Consider the following 23,251-nt stretch of genomic DNA (forward strand, 5'->3'; position numbering starts at 1 on the left):
GCAGTTTTTTTAAAACATTATTTGGTGTGTCAAATTTAGTGTGTTCAAGAATTGCTGGTTGATGAAAAGTAGAAATTGCTGGGTCCAGTTTTAACTGCTTTTGTCAGAAAATATATCTCATGGGGGCATTTTAAAGAAATAATATATAAAATGCTTTTGGTTTTTTAGGAGTACTAGCCAGAGAGTAAAGAAGTCTAAATTTTAATCCTAGTTTCATGTTTTACTTACTTTGTGACTTTAGACAGTCATATAAACTGACTTTGCTTATTTGTAAAATTAGGATAATAGTGCCTGACTTAATTCCGATAAAACTCAGAGCCATATACATTAGAAAGCATCTCTGTTTTTACCAACATTTGAGAAGTTGGAATATGTGAATTCTTAAAAGATGATAATTAAGAAAATTAATTTCTGAATTGTACTCATTTCCCCCATTTCTCTTGGTAGCGGATACTTTGTTTTCACGGAAGCTGAATGGGAAATACAGGCTTGAACGACTTGTTCCCACGGCAGTATATCAGCACATGAAAATGCATAAACGAATTCTTGGACACTTGTCATCTGTGTACTGTGTAACTTTTGATCGAACTGGCAGACGGATATTTACTGTAAGTATATTTTGAAGTATGATCTTAATTCATATATGGCATTGAAGAAACATTGCTTATAGTTGAACTTGAAACAGAACTTTTTTTTTTCTCCTAATGAAAAACTGGATATTCAGGTAATTTAGCTTACTATAATAAAAGATTTTATTTGAAGTTTGGAAAGTTCCTAAAGGACATGTAGTACAGGCACAGCTATATGATGGTGCTACATTATGGATAAGTATAATTCCCAACATTATATCAAATAAGCCGTTTAACATTTTATAAAAATATCATATAATAATTTAAATTACATACCAGGGGCTTTTCGAAAGTGTGTTAAGCAAATTAGAGGAGATTATTAAATGTAACTTTTTATATTATCCTTAGCACCTCATTCTTCAGTATATTTGATCTTGTGTTTAAAGAGGTTCTTTGGGCTTATTTGCTGTTGTTTCTTTTAACTTGTTAAATGGAGAAAAGTGGAGCTTTTCAGCTTTCACTGAGAAAATTACTTTTGGAAATATTTCTATTTATTTTTAGATACATTAACTATTACATACACTAAGGGTGGTAGTTACTATACAGTTCTTGTACTTATATTACTACCCTGTGGGCTAAAGGTATGCATTCATTCACAGAGTCCTTAATTTTCTTTGAAGTAAGCCACTGGGTAATGGAAGTTAAAATGGAAATTCCTATCTCTGTCTTTGGAGAGCAGCTGCAAATTTTACATGTTGGGTACAATTACAGATTCCTCTTTTAAGTAAATATGCTTGTAAACTGAGATTTATTTATATCTACTTCTCTACCCATGTACCCAGTCACCTGTAAAATAGCTTAAACAGCAGGATGTGGGAAAGGATTTCCATACATATCTTTTGGCTCTCATCCACTCAGGCATTTGCAGATCATTTCTTAGATTAGTATTCCCCTCTTTCACCTTCTCTTTTATCTCCATTGTTCTCTATGAAGCAAAATAAAAGTGAAATTCTGATTGGTCATGATTTTCAGAGTGGAGAACAGATACCTATATATTTGCTAAAGTGCTTGAAATATCTATAACAGTAATTTGTTTTCAAATGGTAATGGAAAATTACATTTAGCTTTTTCAAGTTCAGTATACCAATATTTAAATTCAGTTCTCAAAACAAAGTAAATTTGGTATTTGTAATGGTTAAAAGAATCTTTCAAAAATAGTAAGAGACTGAAATAACAAGAAAAAAGTATTGTGTTTGTACTTCATTTTGGTGCGTATAAAGTTATGCCTTTGCATTGAGGTTATAAAAATATATAACTTAATTTTTGATGTTAGTAAAGTATCTTGTGGGGATTCTCTTTTTAAAAATGATAGGATGATAAGTATTTGTTTCTTGTACTTTATGAAGCATTATGTGTGTTTTGATTTGAATTAGATACATAATCTCCTAGAATTTTTTTTGAGGGAAAATGCAGTGAAATAATGTGCTGTTGCTATCTCCTGAGTTTAGTAGAGTGGTAGATAAGGAGTTGGAAGAGCAGCACTTTGAACCAGGGGATAGCAAACTACTGTGGGTCCAAAGCCAGCCTTCAGCCTGTTTTTGTAAATAAAATTTTATTCAAACAAAGGCATGCTTAGTTGTTTTGTATGTATTGCCTATGGTTACTTTTGCGCTACCAAACGGCAGAGTTGAATAATTATGACAGAGACTGGCACATGTGAGTATTTATGACTGCAAAGTCTAAGATAATCTGGCCCTGTACAGAAAAAAATCTGCATGCAGCCCCGTTCTAGACAGTTAATTCCTACTTTTAAGAATATTTGATTTGGAGAAAAGGAATGACATGGGAAGAAGCTGTTTTCTGAATATTTTTCTTTAGTTGAAGACACATACTTAAAGGGAAGAAAATTATCTCCATATTATTTTATATGGGTCTTATCAGAGTCTAAAATTGTTTAGGTTTTATGTATGTGATATTATTTGCTAATTGGGCCAAACTCATAGTCTTATTTGTAATTTTTTACTGCTGATTTGCAGTTGTAGATTCCAGAATGTCACCATGTGATAAGAAATGCATAGATATGAAAAGTACTGTTATTTAAGATTTCCTTGTATTTTTATGGTTATCTCAAGTGGCAATAGGATACCTATGTGTTCACTGTTCATATTAACTTCATGAAGTGGGATGGCTGCTGGGTGTTCCTTCATTCCAGTGGAAACACACTAGCCACTGACTAATGTTTTGAAAATCAGTCTTGAAAACTGATGGGATAAAGCTTTAGGATAGTAGATCATGATTGACTAATGAGCGATTTCTGTGAGAGAGCACACTGTTGTTATTTATTGGAATAACAGTTCAGTAATAGATAAACCAGTTTTTCCTTTTTATGTATTTGGTATCTTAAGACCTTTCACATTCCTAAAGTTCTCGTGTAGATGTATTTGAAAGTTTTTGTTAAAGGGACAGATTCTCTTGAGTCTTTCTGAGTAGACATAGCTAGAGGCAGTATGGATAGCACTGTGTTTAAGAGCATCAGCTTTGGCATTAGGTGGCTCTTAGTTCAGCTCACAGCTTTATCACTTCCTAGCAGTGCAATTTGGACACATTACCTCACCACTTTAATCTCCAGTTTTTTCAACTCTTAAAAGGGGGGGGAAGGGAAATAATAATAGTACCAACCCCACAAGATTTTTGTATGACTACATGAATGAAATAATGCATGTAATTAGTATAGATCAAGATCTACAGTAAGCAGTCACTAAGTTTTACCTCCTGCTGTAGATTATATAGATAGATTTAAATAAATTTTATCCATCTTGTTTTTTACTCAACTAAAATCTTATTTACAAATTCTATACAAGATCCAAAATCAAGTTCTTTTAATTGATAAATGAAATTATATATTAGGACAATTGACAAATATTTTGTACTAGAATATTTTAATGGATTTTTCCCAGTAGAATAATGAGAAGAATCCAGGGAGAAGATAGCATAATTACTGAGTCAGACTTGCTTCCTAGTTTTAGTTTTTAAATTTTTTTTTTACTTGATTTTAGAATCTCTGCCTCAAATAATATTTACCAAAGAAAAGCAGAGTTAGGGGCGCCTGGGTGGCTCAGTCGTAAAGCGTCTGCCTTCGGCTCAGGTCATGATCCCAGGGTCCTGGGATCGAGCCCCGCATCGGGCTCCCTGCTCAGCGGGAAGCCTGCTTCTCCCTCTGCCACTTCCCCTGCTTGTGTTCCCTCTCTCGCTGTGTCTCTCTCTTCAAATAAATAAATAAAATCTTTAAAAAAAAAAAAAAAGAAAAGCAGAGTTAATGAATTCTCTCAGGAGGAAGCCATTCACTCATAATACAAAAAAAGTATATTGAGGGCCATATAAAAAGATCCCCCGCCCTTTTTAAAAGATTTATTTATTTGAGAGTTAGTGAGTGGAGGGGAGGGGCAGAGGGAGAGAGAGAATTTCATGCAGACTCCCCACTGAGCCAGAACCTGGCACAGGTTTCAATCCCACGATCTTGAGATCATGACCCGAGTGGAAATCAAGAGTCAGACGCCCAACCAACCGAGCCACCCAGGTGCCACTGCCCCTTTACAGGAAAAAAAAAAATGTGTCCTTTCAAATTAAGGCAAAAGAACATACAATATTTCCATAAATGCTCTAAGTTATAATTAGTCACTCTTCTAGATACTTAGGATCTAGAAATGAAAGACAAAGTATCTGTCCCTGGAGAGTTCACAGATTGTCAACAGACAATATTGCTACAACTGATAAGAAGCGTGAATGAGGCTATATGAAATACTGAAGTATCATAGAAGTGTCTAATTCAGTGTGTTGTAGGAGATGGTAAGGGAAACTTACTAGAACTGACACCTCAGCTGAGTTTAGCTGGATATTGCAGACTTAGGGAAAGGCATTTATAAACCTTGGAAGAATATAACATGCAGTTGTATATTATTAGATATGGCAGAGAATAAATATGGATTATCGTTTAAGCAAGAGCTAGAGGTATTAGTGGGGGACAAAATCATCAAGATCCTTTTGTTGATGTATGAAGGGGAGTGGGTTTCTTTCCTGAAGGCAATGGAGAGAAAATGACAAATTTAGACAGAAGAGTGAGTATAATTTCTCTTTTTAACAGTCCCTTTGGCATTATTGTTAAGGATAGATTGAAACTAAGTCTATATATAGAGGAATTGGTGAAAAGGTTCTGTCAGTGATCCATGAAAGAAATCATCATGACTTGAACAGAGTCACAGTGAAAGTAGGGATGGAATTAATAGATTAAAAATAGAATCTCTAGGATTTAAGAGTTTCATTTGAATGTAGGGAAGAATTGAGAAAGAAGAGTATGGGATCACATGTTTTTAAACTGTGTGACTGGTTAGAAAGCCCTGTCATTTACTGTGGTGTAGGGATTTAAGTAGAGAAATTTGTGACGGCGGACATGTTAAATTTGAGATTGTTAATCTATATAGCCAAATAGAAACATTCAAGAGGCATTGGAAGCTCGGGAAAAAATTAAGGCTAGAAGATTCAGCTTGGGAATCATGGAATATGGAAATTGTTTATATTACCTCATATGTGTGTGACTGACTTTTAAAACAGGTGAAAGAAAAGGAGAGGAGTCAGTAATTGAGACTGAGCTGCTTAAGAGGCCAGAGAAAAATAAAAGAAATGGTGTCTTAAAAAACAAAGAATCAGTATTTTCTAAAAGATGTAAACCTAAAGTAAATGAGAACTGAAAGGCATTTTTTGGACTTGTCAAGGCCATTAATAACATTGACAAAAAACTTTTATTTTGGTGTTAGGGATAGTAGATTACAATGTACTGAGGAGGGATTGGGAATTGAAAAATGGAAGAGACTTAATGCAGACTACTCTTTCAAAAAGCTTGACAATTTAAAAAAAAGACTTTTCTGAAAGTAGAGTACTATCACTGAACGTCATACCTTCTGTTACATTTTATCTTCCTTTTATGTTGCAGTGAATTTGTTTAGATGTCTCTCTTTTAAGTTGTGAACTTCTTAATAACAGAGACTTTTTTCTTGAACCTTTTTAGGTCTGTAATGCCTCGGAGTACCTAGTGCGTACATTAGGGGTACAACAAATGATGAATGAATCAACCAGTCAATTAGAGAGATAAAAATGAATAATGTTCTCTTTTGCAAGAAACTTAGAATCTTCTATTAGGGGAGATATATACATATGTCTATAAGACAAATTCCCCCCTTCTTGTATGCTTCTTTTACACTGGTCCTTTCTGTACTTCAAACTTGCAAAGCCCATTTATGGCTTTGGAGCCTTTGTACTAGCTATTCCCTTAGCATGGAATTATCTTTTCCAAAATATGCCCCTGGCTGATTCCTTTATTAGCAGTCCTCTGTTGAAGCACTGCTTTCTTAGGGATTTTTTCCTGACTCCCTTCCCTTCCCATACTCTACCATTGTTTATCCCATTGAGACACTTTACCGTAGTTTTCTTGCAATATGTATCACTGTCTGAAATTATTATTTTTTAAAATTTGGCTTTTGTGAGCGACCGCGCTTGGGCAGTGAGAGCCAGACAGGCACTGGGTGACTCTTTACCTCACTGAGGAGAGTAATTAAACATGGGCAGAGGAGCTCCTAAGAAGCTGAGAGACAAAATATCATCATATGCGTTCTTTGTGCAAACTCGCTGGAGGAGCACAAGAAAAAGCACCCAGATGCTTCAGTCAGCTACTCCTCAGGGAGGCAGAAGACTATGTCTGCCAAGCAGAAAGAAATATTAGAAGACATGGCAAAGGTGGATAGGGCTCATTATGAAAGAGAAATGAAAACTTATATCCCTCCTAAAGGGGAAACAAAAAAGTCCAAGGATCTCAGTGCACCCAAAAGGCCTCCTTCAGGCTTTTTCTTGTTTTATTCTGAGTATCACCCCCAAATCAAAAGAGAACATCCCGGCCTCTCCATTGGTGAGGTTGTAAATAAACTGGGAGAGATATGGAACAACATTGCTTCAGATGACAAGCAGCCTTATGAAAAGAAGGCTGTTAAGCTGAAAGAAAAATACAAAGAGGATATTGCTGTATACTGAACTAAAGGAAGGCCTGATGCAGGGGGCGGGGTGGGAAGGAGCCGTCAAGGCTGAGGAAAAAAAAAAGGAGTCATCAAGGCTGAGAAAAGCAAGAAAAAGCAGGAAGAGGAAAAGGATGAGGAGTAAGGCAGGGTTTTTTTCTTACCTATTAAGCATTTAACCTTCCTGTACACAACTCATTCTTTTAAAAAAAAAAAAATTTGAAAATGTAGGCTGTGTAAAATTTGTTTTTAAATTGTCAGTTGTCTTTTTTTGTATAGTTTACACACTACCAAATGTATAGCCCTGTCCTGGTGGTATTTCCAGTAGCCACTAACTTTGCCTGGTGTACAGTATGAGGGTTGTAAATTGGCATGGAAATTTAAAGCAGGTTCTTGTTGGTGCACAGGAGAAATTAGTTTTGTGTGGGGATGGTAGTTTTGTCATCTTCAGTTGTCTCCAGTGCAGCTAATAGGAAATAATTGTTTTATCAATGGACTACCTCTCTGTAATTACAAAAAGAAAAAAAAAAGTTACAGCTGTGTTGTTAACACTGTGAATACTTCTAAGTAAATATAATTTTTTTAATTAAAAAAGGTAAGATAGAATTGGGGTTTTGTGATATCTTCTTAGTAAGTTTCATTAGCATAGACAGGGACTTTGTCTTATTACCATTGACTAAAATAGGAACCCAGGAGTCTGTACTGATTAAGTAAATCAATAAGAAAGGAGGAAAAACTATTCTTTACTGTTGAATGTCAACTGATAATTGTAGAAAGAATGATGATTTGGCAACCATCATAGTGGTGGTTGATTCATTTGTATGTCATCAGTGGAGGCTAAGGCTGGTAGAGGATCTTGTCTGAAGATCTTGGCCTAATCTTGCAATATGTTCCCGCAAGATATTAATTAAAAGGGGGGAATTGCAACTTTATAGGGGAGAAACTGTGGAAACACATGATAAAATTAACTTCACTAGTGGTGAGATGAGTTGACATTATGTGTCCTCTCAAGTGGTGCATTGAAAAATACATCTGGTGGGATTCCTACTGAGACAATATGATTTAGGTCTGGTCATGAAGAAACAGTAAACGGACTGAGGCTTGGGGTCATCCTACAGAATTTAAGGTTTATATTTATAAATTTCTGAGGACACAAAATCAAAGCCTGAGGAAATATTCCAGATTGAAGGAGACTGAAGAGACAGTTTAACTAAAATGTAACATGTGTTGCTATATGGAATCCTGGGCCAAAAAGGAAAAGGAAACATTGTCAAGGTAGTTGACAGAATTTGAATGGGGTCTGTGGATTGGGTAGCAGTTATATCAATATGGATTTCCCAGCTTATGTAGATGATGTCTTTTTTTGGGAGAAGTACACACTGGGATATTTAGAATGATGGGGCATCAAGTCTGCAGCCTGCTCTTAAATAGTGCAGAAAAAAATTAATGGTAATGGATGTGTGTTTTATATGGAGAGAAAGGAAGGGAAGAAAGGTGGTGATAGAGTAAATGCAGTGAATTCTTAATAGCTGATCAATCTGGGTCATGGAGATATTGAAGACATTGGTACTCTTCTTGAAACTCTCTAAGTTTGAAATTTAAAAAAGTGCATGGTGAGGGGGGCACCTGGGTAGCTCAGTCAGTTAAGCGTCTGCCTTCGGCTCAGGTCGTGATCCTGGGGTCCTGGGATTGAGCCCTGCATCGGGCCCCTGGGAGCCTACTTCTCCCTCTGCCTGCCGCTCTCCCTGCTTGTGCACGTGCGCTCTGGCTCTCTTGCTCTCTTGCTCTCTCTCTCTCTCTCTCTGTCAAATAAATAAAAATCTTTAAAAAAGTGCATGAGAGGTATAGTGAGTATTCAATAAGTTTGGTAATAATGAAGAGCAAGAGTACAGTAATTTATAGGAAGATAAATTGTGAAAAACTGGGTCAAGGGGAAGGAGCTAGAACAGTAAACTTGATACACAAAGGTCTTTAAGGAGGATAGATAGAATTTCTAAGTAGATGAAGATGGGATGTATAAAGAGCAGTGTATTTTGGCCTATTTAGAAAGATAGTTAAGTAGGTTCACCATGAACAGATTCTACTTTTCATTGTGAAGTATTTCATCTGGTAAGAGTCTTGGTTAAGGAACAGAACTGGGTCCTAGAGGTACTTGATAAACCCTGGTAGCAGGAAAAGAGTGATGAATGAATAGGGACTAGTTAGCCTTAGCCTCCCAAATAAATTGAGGGTTCATAAATTTGCAATGTTGCAGATTTAGTATGCATATCCTCTTTTTCCATGATAGTACTTGGTATCCTGGGAGCAGGATCAGAGCAGGTGATAATTACTTTGATACAGGTTAGTCATTGGTGGTTTAGTGGGTAAGAGTGACAAAATTGGGCATGTGTTGAAATGATTGACACTGAAGTTTAGGGTAATTTGTAAGGAAAATGAAACAGAGGTCTGATAGATTGGTAAGAAAGAAAATCTGTGGCCTCTTTTTGAAAAAAACATTGAACTAAATTTAAATTTAGTTGCTTGAAGAGCAAGCTGCTTTTTAGCTTGAATAAGAAAATGACACATGATGTTTTCAACATTTAATTCTGTTTGTTCTAAAGACATCAGGAGTGAAATCTAACTCAAATCTGTGTAGTAGTATCAAGAAAAATTAGAATTCTCCTGGTTGATTTCTGCCAAGGAATGCCAGATTCTCCAAGATACTATAGGTCTAAATACCACATAATTTCTTTTTTTATTTCAAAGTAGTAATCTTTAGTTGGTCTATACAATTGATGCTTCTCCTTTAGCAGGGAAAGGTTTATTGATCTTTTTCCTTTTAAGGTCATGTGTATAGAAGTAACCTGCTGTACTGTTTCCCAAATGTATGCAGTTTTCTGCTTGCAGAAGTCAACCATTCTTTGGCATTTACTGTTCCATCCTGTAAAGTACTTTCTTCATCATTGAATAGTTCACATAATTGTCATTTCTAATCATGTAGCTTATATGAGTAGTTTTTATTTTAAATAAGCAAATACGTAATTATAAAAATAAGTAATTCAGTTAAGCCTTTAAAACTTGCCTTCCAGGAACTTAAATTTGGGGAGTGTAGACTTTAGGTTCTGCTTTAGTTTCTGCATAGAATTTAAGTGATTCAAAGCCCAGTATGTTACTAAAGTTGTTTCATAAAGTTTTCATAGCATTAGGTAGGACATTTTTTCCTAGATTTTAAGGAGAATTTTAATACTTAAGTCCATGACAAAGTAGAAAGCCATGTCACAGAGACCTGTGGAATTTTTCATTACCAGGATACGAAAGTCAAATGTGTACCAGACATTGCCTAGGCTTTACTTATGGAGAATGTCCATATTTGTTTTTTATCTATATTTTACCTCTTAAACTTTTTATTTTGATGAAACTTTGAAGTTTCCAAGAGGGATTCACAAAATAGGGTTTGTTGTTTAAAAAAAAAAATAGGAGTTAACCCACAGTGTAAGAGATCCTGTTGCATGCTGGAAGGCTTTCCTTCCTTTGCTGTCACTATCTTCATAGTCTACTTAATCCTTAAAAGTTTAAGAAAGAAAGAGAGCACAGAGAGAGAAAAAAAGAAAAAAACAATGATTCTTAAGTGTAACATCTGCTTCCATTTTCTTCCTCTGTCCTAAGTGACAGAGCACATTGGTTATTTTAAAGGCATGCAGTTTTATTGTGTGTGTGGCTTCTTTAAGTGTGGCCTTGGAATAAACAAATTTATAGGGTACTTCAAGCTAAATTCTGTTTAGGCAAATCTAAGTTTTATTGAAGTCCCACTCTTTCTTACCAGGCCTTTTCATAAATAATACCTACACTGCTGTTTTTTCAGAATAGAGATAAGGTAATTGTTTTTGCTTCTTTGGCTTTATCCTTGCATTGACAATGATGTCTTCACATTAAAAAAAAAAAAAATCACTGAAAATTTGGTGTCACATTTTATTTGGGGACTTAAGTAAGCTAAAGCTATACATTCTTTTCGTTGTGATTTTTTTTTCAGATTTTTTTATGCAAGCTTGACAAATGATAACATTAATGAGCACACTTTCATAATAATTATGACAATTTTACATTATTGAAGAGTGAAACTAGTGATACACTGCTGTCTTATGTTTGCTTGGCGTTGAACACTAGTTTAATAATTTAAATTTGATTTAAAAATGAATTCCAAAAAAGCATTTTCAGTTTTGCATCTAGCTCATAGATTTCTTCAAACTTAATTGTGGCTAGAAATAACTATGGTAACCAAGTCTTGTCTGCTTAAAATTCAGTAGCTGTCTCACACTGGGTTAAATCCAAACATCTTAACAGGTATCTAAAACCCTCTGTTAATCTTCCTAGATAAAATCTTTCCAGCTTAATTTCTTGTTATTTCCACTTAAAGTGGAAATAAACTTCCAGCTTTTCTCACTTTTCCAGTCCTAAGAGCAATATTTAGATAATTGAAGAGAAATGACTACTCTGTTTTCCCCTAGGCATTGGAGCTTTGCTGAAAAAACTTGTCAGTTGTGGTTTTTCTAAAATCATGCTAATTTTAGCAGAACTTTCACTTTTGCTCACAGATTTTTTTCCTTTTTTCTTATTGCTCTTATCCCACTTTATTTCCAAACTTTATTCACTTTTTTTTGGCTCCTTTCTTTTGTTTCCCCCTTCTCCCATTTTAGGAAATAATCCTCAGATATTTGTTTTATTGCCAAGGTTAGGAATCATCTAATTTCTTTCCTGTTTACTTTAAAATTGTTATTTCTACAATACCTCTTTCTTCTTCATACATCTTAGAAGCCTATGTATTCCTCCTAGCCAAGGCCAACCCCCATGTCTATGTTGTTCATCTTGTCCCTTTCACATTTACATAACATTGGTATTGGTTTTATTTTAGTGTCCGTAACACTTTCTTAACATCCTGATTGAAATACTATAATGTCCTCCTCTTTGGTTTGTTATTGACCTGACTTAACATTTGTGGTAGGCTTTGGAAAGAAAGTGCATCTGTTCAGATTCTGCTCTACATTTTGTCTTTTTTTTTTAAAGAATTATTTCATCAATTTTTAATTTATCCTTCCACATTCAATTTAAACACATGTATAGTGCTCCAAAAATGTTTTACCAGTAAATTTAATTTTTCTTGTGCAGTCCTTTTCAGTCGATTGTTTATAGTGTATTTATATTTCTGATAGTCATTTTAAAAGAACTTAGTTGAATCTGTCAGATCATCTTTAGTTTCACATTCCCTTAAAAATAGTGATCACAAGTATTGATGCATGAAATAGAAATTGTCTAAGGATGCTTTTGAGTTCTGTTTTAAATTCTGCCAAGAGCTCAGGGGAGTAGGAGTGAGGGTGGGGACAACACATTATTTTATAGGTCATGGAAGAGAATAGTGAAGAAAGATTTCCCTAGAAGGTCAACTATTTCTCTCCTGCAGTTGAATGGAAGGAAAACAAAGGTCAGTGGGAATAATACACACTTGGGGAAAATGTGCATAGTGTTGTTTTATTTTAGCACTAGTCTAAATAGAGAAAAATTATATTAAACTATATTAAATTGGTGAGATTACTAAGTAATAAAGTCAGTACAAATATAATGGGACTTCTTGTTAGATTTTACTTGGTGAAAAGTCACTGAATGCTAATGTTAGATCACAGGTTGCTACTATTCTTCATTAAACCTGGCATTTTGGTTAAAAGGTGTTTGGTTTTTGTTTTTTTCCTGTTAACGTGATGTGAAACACCTTCTATAGTAGAATATAAAGCAAATTCTTGTTCAAATACATAAGGAGAAAATGAATTCTATCAGTATTGTGAAGCATAATGAGATGTCATGATTTTACTTTTTCATATATTCTACCAGTATTAGCATACTTAAAATTTTATTTTTGTTGTGAATTTATAAGCTTTATTTTATTTATTTATTTTTTTAAGTAACCTCTGTCCCCTACTTGGGGCTCAAACTCACTACCCCAAAATCAAGAGTCGCATGGTCTGCTGACTGAGCCAGCCAGGCACCCCTATTTTTGTTGTGAATTTAGATCAGAGCCAAATACTGCCTTAATTTTTAGAAGATAAACAAAGTGAATAAATTGACTTAATTTGTGGAATTTAAGAAGGAGTTGAATAAATGAATTTAATAAATAAATAAATGCTTTAAAGCCATTTTTTTATTCAACAAATGCCTAATGCAATTCCCATGTGCCAAGTGGTAGGCAGATCAGCTTTCTGGAAGTCATGGTCTATTACAGTTCCTTCTTCACTTTCCACAGATAGCCGCAATATAATCCTCATCCCTTTAATTCCCCAAAGTTATTGTATCCATCTCTTTTGCTCTTTCTTTTCTATAATAATCTCACTTTTATCACTCATTCTCTCCTACCTGTACTACTTTAACAACTTTCAGATGGCCTCTGACTTCCTATCCTAATTCACACTGATGCCAACAGGATCTTTGGAAAACAGAAATCTGATCCTGATACTGATCTTAATCTTAAGTTATCCCCATTATAAAACATCATTTCTTAGTATACCATAAAAGGTCCTTCACAGTCTTTCCCTAACTTCATCCTCATGCCTTTACTTCTCACTGTGTTAGCATACAGACTACTTGCAGTTCTCATATTCACATTTTCATGCCTTTGATCAGACTTCTCTCTAGCAGCCATATGGGATGTTTCTGTAATAGTAAGAATATTGCTAAAGTAAAAGTAAGAATACTACCACCAACAAAAGCAGTGGTTATAGTCCATAGCTCTTATCCTATGCCAGGCACTCCATCCTCACTTACTCATTTTGTTTTTGCAACAACCTTGTGAGATAGGGATAGAAAAGAAATCTGAGATATAGGAAACATGTAACTTGCCCAGTGTTAACATTAAACATGTAGAAAGTGGTCAGTGACAGGTCATGAACTGAGACATTTGATCCTGCAATCTGTGCTCGAGGCTACTACACTACATTGCCTCTTCATGCGGAAGACTTTGTCCAGACATCACTGCTTCTGGATTCTTTTCCAGATCCAGATCCTTTTTCTTCACTTCTTAGGACAAACACACTGCTCCCTGGTTTGGATCTTTTCTGATTAACAGTATAGCACTTTGGACATGTTATTGCATTTATACTCTTCTGCCTTGCTTCCTGAGGACAGGAATACTGTGTCTTTGCATCTCATCTTTGTATCTCTGGTGTTTGGCATGTATTTAATCTCAAGGCAAATGAATAAATGAGTGCATGAATAACTGAATTTTAAAGGTAGAAGGAACCTTAGGGATCATCCAGTTAACCTTGTTTTATAGATAAAAAACTGAGAGTAAATGAATGTGATAAGAATACCAGATTTTAACATAGATAATTTACCAAAGTTAAGTTTTATCACTAGTCTTTAGTGGTTGATAACCCACTTAATTTGCTTCAAAGCTCAGTCAGAAGAACGTGAGTTAATTGAAAGTATTCTAGGTAGTATTGGCAAAATCTGGTTTAGGATAAACATGTTCTGTTAATACTGTGGTCGTATCAGTATGAAGGCAATAACACATCTGCATCATTCGCTTTTGTGGATCTTCTAACCACTTTCTAATGTCAGATTTAAGAGTTTTTTGTTTTGTTTTTAAGATTTAGATTGGAAGGTTGTAACATGCCACCTTTGAAACCTGTTGATAAGTTTGCATCTGGGAAATGGGTATATGAGGCTAGTGATACTGTTCTCTACTTTTTTGTGTATTTAAAACCTTTTAAATAATGAACAATAGGAGGAAATAGGGAGAGTTTGGTAAAAGAGTATAAATTTACAGCTATAAAATGAATAAGGAAAATTAGAAAAGGAAAACATAATAGAGCCTAGAAGTTCTAATCTCTTTTTGATTATGTGAAATCCAAATGTTTATTTGTAAATACAGGTATTCATAGAAAACCTTTCGTATCTTTTACAGTTTCTTTCTGAGCTTACGCTATTACAGCAGAGTAAACATGTAATTTAGGGGGCGCCTGGGTGGCTCAGTCATTGAGCATCTGTCTTCAGCTCAGGTCATGATCCCAGGGTCCTGGGATCAAGTCCCACATCGGGCTCCCTGCTCCGCGGGAAGCCTGCTTCTCCCTCTCCCACTCCCCCTGCTTGTGTTCCCTCTTTTGCTGTGTCTCTCTCTCTCTCTGTCAAAAAATAAATAAAATCTTTTTAAAAAAATGTAATTTAGGTATTTTTATTGACTTCATACAGATAAAATTAATTTTTTTCTGAAAACTGGCTTTAGTGATTTTATATGTAATATATTTAGCTGAAGATCACCGATGGGAAATTCATATATATTGTTTTTAGCTTCTTAGGAGGAAAAACCCCAAATTAGCTTACTTTCATTTCTGTATAACATAATAACATAGACAGGATTAGTCACTATTGTGTATTACTTTTGTTCTACTATTGTGATTTTGTTTTGTTACTTCAGAAGTTCAAATTCTTTCACAAGATCCCAGATAGAGGTTACCATGGCTGCTGGGTAGAGATCATATGTAAACATTTTTGTTAACATCCTACTTCTCCTGTTAGATTGGTGGACACACAGGCATTTTTTATAAGTGAATAATTTAATAAAAATAGCCTTGTATGGAGGAAAATTCCTGAAACAAGTATTTCACACTTTAGTATTTAAAAATGTAATTGTTGGGAAGTGGACATTAAAGATACAATTTCTTATATCTGTTCAGAATTTGAATGAAAATTTAGAGAGTTAATTCCATTAATACACATTTTTATTTTAAGGGTTCTGATGACTGTCTTGTGAAAATCTGGGCAACAGATGATGGGAGATTATTAGCTACTTTAAGAGGACATGCTGCTGAAATATCAGACATGGCTGTAAACTATGAGAATACCATGATAGCAGCTGGAAGTTGTGATAAAATGATCCGAGTCTGGTGTCTTCGAACGTGTGCACCTTTGGCTGTTCTTCAGGGCCACAGTGCATCTATAACATCATTACAGGTAATTGTTTTAATCCCTGTAAAAGCCTTGATTATAATTTAAATTTTAAGTCACTTTTATAATCCCTTGTAATAAAGCCAACTAAAATGAAGAAAGGAATATTTCTTCTTTCTTCATAAATACATGGACTTTAAAAAACATTGTAGTCATGACCTTCATTAATTCTGGATGTTTTCTAACTCTGTTTTTGTAGTTGCTATTTATATGGTAAAAAGTGGGTTTATTTTTGGATTATGTCACCCTTCTTATAAAGATATTTTTTCTTCATTTGTTTTTCAGTTCTCACCATTGTGCAGTGGCTCAAAGAGATATCTGTCTTCTACTGGGGCAGATGGCACTATTTGTTTTTGGCTGTGGGATGCTGGAACCCTTAAAATAAAGTCAGTTGCTCTTTTATTTCGTAGAATTAATTGTTTAATGGTTAAAATTACAATAGTATAAAGTAGTCAATAATAGGAAATTTATTTATTCTCCTCGAGTAAGTAACAAAAATGCATTCACTGACCTCATGTCCGTCCCCCCCTTTGTTTTTTCATGCTTCAGAGAAAGTTTCTCATGTTAACATGTTTGGGTTTTTTGGTTTTTTTTTTCTTTTTGCTAGCCTTAGCTGTTTCCTTCAGAACATACTTGTTTTATTGCCACTCCTTTCTGTATGCAGCATAGTTTCATCTCAGTAGCTCCTTCTGGTGTTGAGAACATAATCTTAGGAGTTCCTAAGGCTGTTCTTTTAGAAGAATTGCAATTATTTCTGTCATTGCATCCCACAAATTTTAGATTTTATTGTAGATCTCAGGAAACTTAGGAAAACCAATTGATTACATTTTCACAAAATTACATCAAGGTAGATAGATGCATCCTTCCCCCATCCCACAATAGCATCTTGCATTTGTGCTTTCTCTTGTATTAATATCTTGGTTTATTAAAACAAGTTGGCTAGACAGTATTATTTTTTGATTAAGGACAGTGAGGCAAAAAAAAGGTTAAACAACGTTCCCATAATTAAAAGTTTTTAAAAATTGGCAAGGCCAGCATTAGAACAATACTTCCCTGCCTGTTGGTCCCATGCTATCTCTGCCATGCCACCTCTCAAGTGGGTGTAGTAGGGAGAGGAAGTGCTGCGTTTTGCCCCATAGACAGTCAGTGAATGGGGAAGTAGTGCATCCAGTGGTTCTGCAGTGTCGAAATGGTCATCTCTGTGTTCTCATGGTAGAACATCATTCAGATTAGAAGGTATATCTCAATAATTCTATCTGACTTCTATTTATAAATTATAAACCGAAGTTGAATAATTTAATTTGTGAATGTCTTTATTATTTTAAAACAGTAGCGTTTACATAAGCTTCATGAATATTAACATTCCTGGAGAGTGCCTCTTATGGCAGGGCATTAGGAGGCCATGGCGGCTAGAGTAACATAATAAAACAAACTACTTCATTTGAAAAAAGGATTCTGATCAAAGATGTTGTTCTTTGGAGAAAGCAAATTGATTTCATTTTAGTTGCATTCTTAATATTTAAAATATTAAAGATTTTCTGTAGACATTTAGGTAAAAGTTTAAATTTTACTGATGTGTATGGACAATAGCAATAATTAATTGTTGTTTTCCTTTGAGTATATTTTACCTCCTAATGGACCAGATTGGGATACCATTGTCTTTTCATTTTTGTTTTTGTAGAGAAGAAAAACGTGACTAACTCAAATGTTTTTACAAAATTAAACTGTCACTTTGTGCTTCTTGAGGATTACATTGCTAAGTACAATAATATTTATCTGGATTCTTGAGAAGTGAGTTATTCCATATAAATGATTTTTTTTTCCAGAACCTTTACATAGATTCACCCATTAACCAACTACCCTAACCATTTTTTTTTTCGCATAAATGTGTTTTTTAATGTAGATGTAAGTAGAGAAATGTATATAATTTTCTGCTGGTTTTTTCCTTAACATTTTATCATAGTTATTTATAATAATTTTAATAGCTGCATTATGTTCCACTGAGTTGTTATTCCATACTTTGCTTCGTGATTTGCTATTTTTGGACATACAAGTTTTTTCTGGTTATTTAGAGGTAGTATTCTATTTGTTGTTATTATTGTCCCTTAAAAGCTTTTAACCTAAAGTCAGGCATAAAGGAGTAATTTTTTCTTAGTTATAGGCTTTGGGACACCTATTTTCCTTTCCATTTTTACTCATGGCTGATATCTGCCAAAAATTTTGGCAGGATGTAGATTGTTATACAGGTTTTAATTACTGATCAAAGGCAAAAATTGTATTGAGCTGTAATGCTTTTGTGTAATCTGATGGGGAGCTGCCTTCAGCAACCCAGTCTGCATTAATTGAGAAAATCAGTTCTATTAGTAAATGAAATCTATTTTGGAAACCCAAGTCTCTTGATGAATTTGCTTTTATACAGTGTTTATGTGTATGGTAACAACTCCCACTAATAAAGATGCTACTTCGTAGATGAGAAACTCCGGAGTGGCTGGGTAATTTGGAAGCTGGCTGAAGAGATCTCTGATTGGAGAAAGCTGTCCAAGCATATTTAGATTAGATGTGAGGGGAGAATGGGAATCCTAAAATATACAGATGATAATAATGATTATAAAATTTTATTAAGCACTAGTCTGCCAAGCTTGTACTAAACACTTTACATTTGTCATCTCGTTAATCTTTATGACAACCATATGAAGAAGGTATACAAATATTGTCTTTAGGACAGATGGGAGAGAAAACTGAGGTGGATACTGGAAGTATACTGTTGGAACCCCCTCTCAACCACTGTACCAAACTAAAAGCAATTACTCATTGATGGACTATCTAGGACTGGTTGAAGTAAATTAAAATACCAATAATACTAATACTTATTGAGTGTGCTAGGCACAGTACTAAGCACTCTTAGTGGATTAAATTCATTTAATTATCTCAGTAACTCTTAAGATTATGTTTTGTTTTTACTCCCATTTTACAGATGAGGAGAATGAGGTACAGAAATGTTAACTTGCCTAAGGTCATACATCTGATAAGTGGCAGAGCTGGTATTTGAGCTCAGAGAGTCTGAATCCATGGCCTTATCTTATCTTAAAATACTTCCTCAAATGTGAACTTAAAAATAAATTATTTGTACCTGTGTATCTGTTTTTCCCTTTAAAAATATTAAAGTCCATTTAAAATGGCATCTGTATGATTATTTGCATATTCTGATTGTAAGTTCCAACCAAATGGTTGCTTAACACTTACATGAATGATTGTGCCAAAAATTAACAAAAATGTAGTTAGGATCCATAAGATATTAATGAAAGTAGTGCATTTAGTTGCCTTTATAATTTCAGATTAATTCACTTAAATTACAGTTACTTTAATTTTACTCTGAATAATTGTTTAGGTTGTAAGAATGTTTTAATAACTTTCTATTTCTCCAAGCTGTCTATTCATGCTCAGTTATGTCAGATGCTGTGACTAAGAAAAACTGTTATGTCACATTAAAAAATTTATTTATAGGGGCGCCTGGGTGGCTTAGTTAAGTGACCAGCTCTTGGTTTCAGCTCAGGTTGTGATCTCAGGGCTCCATAGCTGGGACACACTCTCCCCCCCCCCCCCTGCCCCATCTCCCTGCGAATGTGCACACACTCTCTCTCTCTCTAAAATAAATAAATATTTTAAAAATCTGTTTATAAATTTATTAACTAAAAGAATTTTTAACAAATACTTCTGTTGTGTTCTGTATCAATAAGAAAGATTGTCCTTGTTCTGAATATATAACTGATCATAAATATTTTGTAGTGTTTTCCTCATATGATCACAAAACTGAAACCACTCTATATTCGGTTGCTATGGATTGTAGACGTTATGCAGTGCACTTTGGTTGAGGCTGTAATTATTTTTGAATTTTTCTCCCCTGATAACCTGAGAAAAACTAGGTCAAAATGTATGTTAAGTAGGGCTTTAAATAAAATCACTGTATTGGAGAATTACAGATATAGTGTATATTTATTGGAGCTGGTATGGTGTAAAATCTATAATTTTTCATTCTTTAGTATCGTTGAGTGTAACAAATATTTAATGTCAGTAGTGTAAATATAAGATATCTGTAACACAATTATACAATTAAGGTAAATATATTTGAGTGTAGATGACTATTTTCTGTAGATGACTATTTTGAATGAGCTTTATAGTTGACATAAGATTGAAACAGTCTTCAGATTTTCACTAGGATGAGTGTAAGATTCTTTCTGGAGTCTTAAAAGGTGTATTTCGGCACATCAGACAATAAACAGGGAAATGTTTAATTAACAGTGTCTAATATTGAAAAAGTTTATTACCTAAACCTGATGGTATACATATGCCACAGGAGGCAGCACCTATTTTGCTAGTGTGTTCATGTTTATAAATGACTGACTTTTCTAATGTATTTGTGCATTGCTATTGTATGGTATGAAAAACTGAGACTCCCCCCCCCCCCCCCCAAAAATTTGACTAATTACTACATGTCTGGTGTGACGGTGGCTTTGGGAGTGTTTCATGTGTGGATCAATGTGTAATCAGGAGCTCCTACAAAATCTATAGAGTTGCCATAAAATCTGCTAATCACGACACATAATGATTTCCAACTTGTTTTTTAGGAAGGGAGCCATCTGTTGCTTCTTATTTAATTTTGTCTTTCTGTAATTATTTTTTTGAACAGCTCATTTTTGGTCTTGCTGATCCCTTTGGGGATATTTTTAATTGTTTATTTTTTGTATTCTAGTCCAAGACCTGCTAAATTTACAGAGCGCCCTCGGCCTGGAGTTCAAATGATCTGTTCTTCTTTTAGTGCTGGTAAGATTTTTTTTCTCCCTAATTTTCCACTTAAAGTTGTACATTAGAAAGCTTTTAGTGGAACACATAAAATTTTGGAAAAATATTTGCTGTTGTAATATAAATCATATTCACATACATATATACCAGGGGATGGTCATAAATTAATTTAGGGATATTTGAACTTTGCTAGAGTTATTTTATGTATTCACATGACTAAGAATTTTCTTTGAGACCATAATGCTCTGGTAGGAGAGAAAAAAAGTTTCAGAATTGACTCTGTTAAAGAATAGATCCTTGAATAGTTATCTCATTGGAAGAAAGGTATTTTAGATATGTTTTATATTTTCATGGAGTTTGGAAGTATCCTGTAGCTAAGTGAAATTTGATTGCTATTTGTAAGTCTTTATTAATTACTTTGCTCCAAATTCTTCTTTGCTTTTTAAAAGGTAGCTATATAGCAATGCTGATACCCCAATTATGAGTTTATGCAGTAGCATTTTAAATGGATGTATCTTTTTAAACAAATTATAATTTGAATATTTGAAATAATGAGAAAATGAAATGAAACATCAATAGATTTAATACCTAATGTTCCTAATACCAGTTCCTTCCACATTTACCTCCAGTTTTACTTTTCAGTTCATAGTTGTGGATAGTAGTAGTATCTCAACAGGTGATTACAAACTAATGACATAAATCTGTTTTTGCCATATTAATATCCAAACATGTTTAATTTCTCACTTCTAGATTTCCACTGCTACTGCCATGAAGACAATTTTCCTTTTAGTAATAATGCAATTATAGGCACTATCCATGATTTCAGAGTACTCTGTAAGCAGTTATATATAGCACTGTTTTCAGCACTGTGGGAGAGTATTGATTCCAAGGATAGAGGGTAAATTACATATATAAATAACTATAATGCAAAGTAAAATGTATGTGCTACGAGACAAAATCATAAGAGTTCAGAGGAAAACAGGCTCATTCAATTGCAGAATTGCGAAGACGACCTACTGAAGAAATTGGGCCCTAAAAGTTTGATAGGATTTTAACAGATAGGAAATGTGGCAAGAGAGGGACTTAAGCAGAGTTAAAGGACATGTTTTCTAGGGAGGGTGACTGCCAATTTTAACATAAAATTATGTAATCACTTAGTGAAGTCATTTGTAATAGAAATCTTCTGTAAGTATTGAAAAATTCATCCTAGTTAAAGCTGTGTTTGTTAACCTTTAAGTTCATTAAGTTCAGGTTTAGATGTATTATATACTTAAGATAAATATGAAGTGTTTTAGAATAAAATGTTAATCATCAGTGCATATCATGGTAATATTGCTTGCATTTTATTTAATTTTCAAAGATCTTAAAATTATGTTTTACTCATAAATGTTTGCTGTTATTCCTCAGGTGGAATGTTTCTGGCCACAGGAAGCACAGATCATATTATTCGGGTTTATTTTTTTGGATCAGGTCAGCCAGAGAAAATATCAGAATTGGAGTTCCATACTGTAAGTACTGGTAAAAAGAATTAAATTGGAACAATTTAAATGAATCTAATAGTTTATATTCAGGATTCTCTTTTTTTATCTGCTTATATGTAGGACAAAGTTGACAGTATCCAGTTTTCCAACACTAGCAACAGGTAAAATAATTATTTTTGTTTGTAAATTTAATTCCAATTTAAAATTTTCAAATAAAGACATTTCTTGTAGTCAGATTTTAATTAGAATTATATACAAACTAGCTACCTAAAATAAAGGTCTTGACCAGTTATACTAAAAAGTGACTATAGCCTGAGCACATCTTTGTTTTATTTGTATTAATATTAGTTAATTTGTCCACTTTTAATAATAGGGACTTTTATCCACCCTTTATATTTTCTATGTATGTCAAAGTGTAGGGTAACTTTTAGTAGAGTTTTGAAATGTATCACAATGTAATATTTGAGGCAGAATTATTTATTGATGATAAGCTTAAATGATGTACAAATTTTCCCAGGTTCTTATTTTAAAATGAAAGAAAGCTATTTATAAACACTATTTATAAGTCAAATTCTTTAATATTGAGAGGAAAATCAGTATTTTTCCATTGGAAAATATTGATTCTATTTGTAAGGTAGTAAATAGTGGCCTTGAATCCCCACTGTTGAATGTTATTTTGAGACCTAGCCACCTAGCCAAACACATTAGAATGTATGTGTATAAAATTTTAAAAGCCCATAAAGTTGCAGAAGTTCTTAGTTTTACAGAGAATATCTGACAGAGTAATCTTTAATTATATTAGAATGCTGTGTAAGTAAAGATGAATGCTCTCTTTTAGTATTTTGAAAAACATCTCTGGGAAAACACATTTTAGTTAAGTACATGTGGTTTTTTGGGGGGGTTGGGCTTCCTTTAATACAGATTTGTAAGTGGGAGTCGTGATGGGACAGCACGTATTTGGCAATTTAAACGAAGAGAATGGAAGAGCATTTTGTTGGATATGGCTACTCGTCCAGCAGGGTAAGAGATCAAATTTGAAATATTACATAGATAAAGGTAGATCATTTAAAGTATGCTATATTATAGGTTGGTGTGACTCTCAGCCTATAAATCATATGTCGTAATCCATGTAAAAATGATTACTTTTCTATAATAATTAGTGCTGTTGGAGATGGAAAGAGGATATTTCTGAAATTATTTTTTGCCAAAAATATGAGAAGATCTGCATGAATTACTTTTTTTTAGTTCAGTTTGTTAAGGAGATGATAGTACTGTAGGAATATTTGTAATTTTGCTAGTTTTCTTCAGAAAGTGGGACATACTGTATTGTTCATCTGTCAGAGAGAGATGATGTAGTATGTCACAGAGGGATGAT

General features: G+C 34.0%; 1 protein-coding gene and 1 pseudogene across 4 annotated transcripts in view; both read left to right on the plus strand.

Moving 5' to 3' along the window:
* Positions 1-23,251, plus strand: part of PHIP (PHIP subunit of CUL4-Ring ligase complex) — a 135,000-nt gene that overhangs the window by 33,417 nt on the left and 78,332 nt on the right. For all 4 annotated transcript variants that reach the window (XM_036082212.2, XM_036082210.2, XM_036082211.2 and 1 more), the window contains exons 7-13: positions 448-608; positions 15,380-15,601; positions 15,881-15,981; positions 20,346-20,416; positions 21,803-21,903; positions 21,997-22,037; positions 22,798-22,896. In XM_036082212.2, the coding sequence (XP_035938105.1) occupies positions 448-608; positions 15,380-15,601; positions 15,881-15,981; positions 20,346-20,416; positions 21,803-21,903; positions 21,997-22,037; positions 22,798-22,896 (796 nt within the window). The remainder of the gene's footprint in view (positions 1-447; positions 609-15,379; positions 15,602-15,880; positions 15,982-20,345; positions 20,417-21,802; positions 21,904-21,996; positions 22,038-22,797; positions 22,897-23,251) is intronic.
* Positions 3,473-7,458, plus strand: LOC118529374 (high mobility group protein B1 pseudogene; annotated as a pseudogene).

Source organism: Halichoerus grypus, chromosome 9 (genome assembly GCF_964656455.1).
Source record: "Halichoerus grypus chromosome 9, mHalGry1.hap1.1, whole genome shotgun sequence".
Lineage (NCBI taxonomy): Eukaryota > Metazoa > Chordata > Mammalia > Carnivora > Phocidae > Halichoerus > Halichoerus grypus.